The sequence below is a fragment of the Merops nubicus genome, unplaced genomic scaffold, assembly GCF_000691845.1.
Source record: "Merops nubicus isolate BGI_N331 unplaced genomic scaffold, ASM69184v1 scaffold3786, whole genome shotgun sequence".
Lineage (NCBI taxonomy): Eukaryota > Metazoa > Chordata > Aves > Coraciiformes > Meropidae > Merops > Merops nubicus.
Window position 1 is genome coordinate 1 of NW_008612751.1, and position 4,873 is coordinate 4,873.

Genomic DNA, 4,873 nt, shown 5'->3' on the forward strand with positions numbered 1-4,873 from the left:
CTGGAGCAGCCAGGTGAGGAGCTGCTCTCCAGGCAGATGGGTGAAACCCTTTCGTATGTCTGGCAGCTCACTCAGGGGCAGGGATGGGGTGACCACCTCTGGCTCCTCCTCCTGGTGTCACCACGGCCCCTGTTCATCATCATCCCTCACTACACGGGCTGATCTCTTTGTGGAGTTCTTCTTCTGTACTGGGGCAGCTCATACAGGCAGGGGTTGGTTCTGAGGGTCAGCTGCAGCATCTGCTGGGCTGGTTTTAGGTCCAGAGACCTCCTCTTCCCCCTGAGGGCACTGAAGAGTGCTGAGGAGCACTCGGTAGGCATGGGCAAGGCTCCAACACATGATTTGTTGCCATGATTTGTGTTTCTTAGGGATTGCCAGGCTGACAACACACCCTTTGTGAGTGCTTCACCAGCTTCTCAGGACTCTGCACTCGTTCAGGGGTGAAATTCCAGAACACTGGGGGTGACCACTGGCCTAGGCACTTGGTCACACTCTCCTGCCTCACCCTGCTACTCTCTGACACACTCTGCTGCTCGTAACTATCCAGCCCTGGGGCAGATCTCTGGGTGATGCTCTCAGAGAACAACTGTATAACTCTAGACAAAGCTTGGCAAACATTCAAAACACACAGCACTGAGAGCACGCTGACCTGGACACTCCAAGGACAGCCCAAACTCTCAAAACTGAGAGTCTCCTTCCCTGTCTCCCCTGCAGACTGGGTGAGACCACTGAAAATCAGCAAAGCCACACACACATACCCATTTAACCTCATGCAACCACAGGTGACAAACACCATGACAGCAAACACATCCAGGACATGAGGATCAGCACAAGCCCATCATGCAAGTGAAAGGGCTGACACTGGAAATGCAGCATTTAACAAATATCCAAAAGAAAATGATGTGCATAGCAAAGTTGTTTAAACACTTTGGTCAGAGTCTCTCGTTATCTCAACCCTAACCCAGACTGCCAAAGACTTTATAAGCATAAACTAAATGTCTTTACTATACAGCTGAGCTTACAGCCACTGAAAAAGATGTATTAATGTTGGACTGAGAGCCCCAGTGAAGCAGCTGGAAGTACAAATGTTCTTTTGGACCAAGAGGAGTGCCCTTGTCCCCTTGTCCACACCTTCCTGAAACAAGCACTGATTAGATGGTCTACCAGATTAAGCTAAAACTAACATGGCCTGTGATTCCCCTGGCCTTGCACAGAAACAGACACTGGGGGTTTTATGCACCTCAGGCTTCACTATAACTTTAGCACTTCAGGAGGTCCCCAAACTCCCAGTTTCTCAACCCCTTCACGTGCCTGCTCCAAACAACTTCTTCTCTCTCTCAAGAGCAATGCAGGCACCAAGACTGGCATGCTCAGGACTGAAGATTTACTGAAACCTTACACACACACATGGTTAGTGCTAGGAAGGTACTTGAAATACAAGAGGGTCTTTGGTGGGAACACAAAGCCCTCTGCTAGCACACAGAGAGTAAGTAACCAGAATTTGCCTAATGTGAACAGATCGAGAAGTGCTACAGCCTGCTCTGTGGGCAGTCTGCATCCACTGGGGCTTCTCAATCAGCAGAAATTTAGAATTTGAGCAACATTACAAAAACACTTGGTCCTGGAAGACTAGCTAGTGAGTCAGTAAGGACTGACTTCCTCAGGTCTGGCCTGGAGACCTTTCAGGTGTGCTCCAGGCTCAAACACTGAACAGACGCCTGCCCACTGCTGTGATGTTTCCCTGAGAAAGGAAAACGTTTCCCCTGCTGCTGGTCAACATCGAATCAAGCATCACTTTGAGAGAAGAACATCATTTCTTTCTTAAAAAAAAAAGCCAGCCCAGTTTTGGAGGCTCCCTTCCAGTGAGGAAGGCCTGTGAGGAAGGAGCCAGGAGCCAGGTTCGGTACCGGTAGACGCCGTGGAGCTCGTCGGTGTCGATGGCGGCATCGTCGCAGAGGGCACAGAAGTAGTGGTAGCTGCGGCGACAGGCCCGCTCCTCACAGCCCACCGTGGCCCCCTTCTTCCTGCAGAAGTTGCACATCTGCAACAGGAGGAGGTGTAGCAGGTCAGCACCACACCCAGCTACCACAAAAATCTTCCTACACAAGGGAAATGCTGTCCTCTGGGGGGGGAAGTAAAATCGGTGCAAGTTGGCTCTGTAGAACTCATCAGGCAAGTTCACTCTGGCAGACTCCTGCCCTGCTCAGTATCTCAGCCATCTTTTTGTTGTCTTGCCTCTGTTTCATACTGATGAATTTGTAAAATGATGGAAGGAGCTGTGTGAGGGCAGCTTCCCCACTTCCCTAAATGTGGCCCAAGTTATTTCAATCTCTACTGGTATTAGTGCCTATATTTCTGTTTTCTGGACTAGCTTTGTGATTAAAAGAGTTCCACCCAAGATGTAAGGGAGGTGGGCAGCTGAGACAAAGCCAGTAAGAAAGCCTCATGCAAGTCACCTTCCTTCTGTTAAAATCAGAGTGTGTTTCCTTTTACCCTTACAAAACTGCATCACTTTGTTTCAGGCACTGGCTTAGGCCTTTACCAAAGTCTCTTATGAAACAGACTTAAAGACCAGACAAAACACCATATTTTGATACAAAATGAAATAAATTTCACAAAATAGAATGTCAAAGGAATGTTTCTAACTCTAAATCTGTAATTTCCCTCATTTTAGCAGTTCAGAAGGACCAAGTACTTTGCTGCAGTTCTTTTTCAGTGTAAAACAGGCCAGACAACCTTCAGCACCACGAGAGGACAAGAGCAGACTCAGCAGGACTCCTTACCAGCCGCTTCCCTCTCCTGAGTTCTTTCAACACTGATTCCACATCAAACCTTAAATCCAGATTATCTGGGTTATACTCTTCAGATTCCACAAATCCTGAGGAAAATAGCTAAAGACAACAGAGACAATGTTAAGAAATGAGAGGAGCCCAGTCACCAGTGCAGAACACAGGAAGAGTAGATCTTATCTTCCTGCCCCTGCCCTACCTAAGAAGGGTGTTTTTTCTCTGTGTTTTTTAAGAGGTTTCACCTACATTGACCAAGGAGCTGTGCTTAAACTTTTTCCCAACCAAAAGAAGTTCCTCTGTCTATATAGATTTTACATGACCTAAAGGTAAACCAAGAAAGATAACAAGGTGAAGAAGTGAAGTTAGAATGAGGGAAGCCTGGAAGTTCAGGCTGCCCAGAGTAAGAAGCTCTTCAGCTGACAGACCACACCTTGAACATCTTATCTGCTCAGTCCTTCAGCCTTACAGCAGGGTGCAACATTTCTCCAAAATAAAAATTTCCACCCTGTCAAAGGTTGACAAGAGTTGACTGCATGAGAAGCACACAACATTGTACAGAGCCTGGGAGAAACCCACAAAACGTGTACATGCACATTTGGGCCACTTTAAGTCCCACAGAGGTGCTGAGCCATGACAAGGAGTGAGGCAGGGGAAGCTTTTTGCAGCTTTTTTCTCATCTTTATATATAGCCAGTTCCAAAGAAAAGTGAGCTGCCCTTATCTCAACTGGCCAGCACAGGCTGTCTGCTCAGAAGGTGACAGCCAACTGAAAAAAATCCAAACAGCACAGAGAAGCCCATGGCAGAGAAATCAGTGAAGCTGCTGAGGACAAGAAAACAAAGAGAGAGAAAGAGAGAGCAAGAAAAACTTCCAGCATTGGAGGAACACTATAGCCATAACAAAACTTGTTTTTTCAAACAAAACATACAAGTAACTCTGTAAAATAGGCATAAAATGTTTCTGAAACATTCTACTAAAAACAAAAGCAATAGAAAAATAAAGAGATAAAACCTTTGAAAGTAAGAAGGCTGGAAGAGTGAAAGCCAGAGCAAATGCTGTCTCCTGCACTCAACACCCTCAGTGGAGGCAGAATATGTGGTTGATTCTGCCCATCAAAAACCAGCTCCACTAAGATCCCATAATGAAGGGGAGACATTCTGACAGCAGGAAGAGTAAATACATTCCAGGATCCCAGCACGCTTCCAGCTTCACAGGTATTTTTATATAATCAGGTTCTGATGTTTTTATTCTTTATATAATGCACAGACTGGAAGTTTTTTACCTTGATATTTCAAGTCATGTAATTTCCCACTAAGGTTCAAGTAAGTAAACAACCTTCTGTGGTCTGGGAGGCCTTCTGCAGTTCTCAAGACAACTTGCTCCTACTGCCAGACCACGTGTGTGTCTAGAACCACTGATCAGAGCCAGATACATAGGAAAACATCACATCTTAGCCACCAAGCAGCTACAGGCACTCACCAGACAATCCTGATGAGCTGCAATATTTTGCTCTTTGGCAATGTACATGACAGACCCAGCCTCCCCTTCGGAACAAAACGCACACGTTCTCCTCACCATCTTCGCCATCATCTGGAGGACACCAGAGCAGGAAGCCTGGGACAAAACACAAAGAGCTGATGAAACTATCACAGGCCAACAGGGTGAACAAAGGACAGCACAGCTTGCTAGCACTTGCTCTCAAACTGCTCCTTCACCTGCATCCCCCAAAACTTGGTGCTTTGCTCCTCCAGCAACAGCTTCTAGTAGAAGAGGCAAAGCCCACTCTTGGGGCAGTGGTGGGATGGCAACCAGCTCTCAGAAGTTCCAGCAGTTAGAGCAGGAGGAAAATGGGGTTTTCTGCTTGAAAAAGTCACTATCAAGTCATGAGGGGTAATAAGAAAACTTAAAGTTTAAGTGAGCAAGTCTCTGAGCTGGCTCGGCAGTATCTGCTCCAACAACTGGCCCAAGAGTGGAGCAGCAAGTCACACCCTAGAGGTGACACTCCTTTTCCTCAGAGGAGGTCCATCATTCAGAAGATTTCAGAAAGGACTAGCTTTCCTTAACCTAGTTCTGCCAGTCAGCCAA

General features: G+C 46.8%; 1 protein-coding gene across 1 annotated transcript; it reads right to left on the reverse strand.

Annotated features, from left to right (window-relative positions):
- Nucleotides 1-1,907: 1,907 nt before the first annotated feature.
- Nucleotides 1,908-4,387, reverse strand: PHF11 (PHD finger protein 11; the record flags this gene model as incomplete). Its single annotated transcript, XM_008941624.1, has 3 exons — nucleotides 4,268-4,387; nucleotides 2,784-2,891; nucleotides 1,908-2,041 (listed from the first exon to the last, which is right to left on the reverse strand). Coding segments are annotated over exons 1-3 (353 nt in total), but the record flags the coding sequence as incomplete, so codon positions are not given.
- Nucleotides 4,388-4,873: the final 486 nt, after the last annotated feature.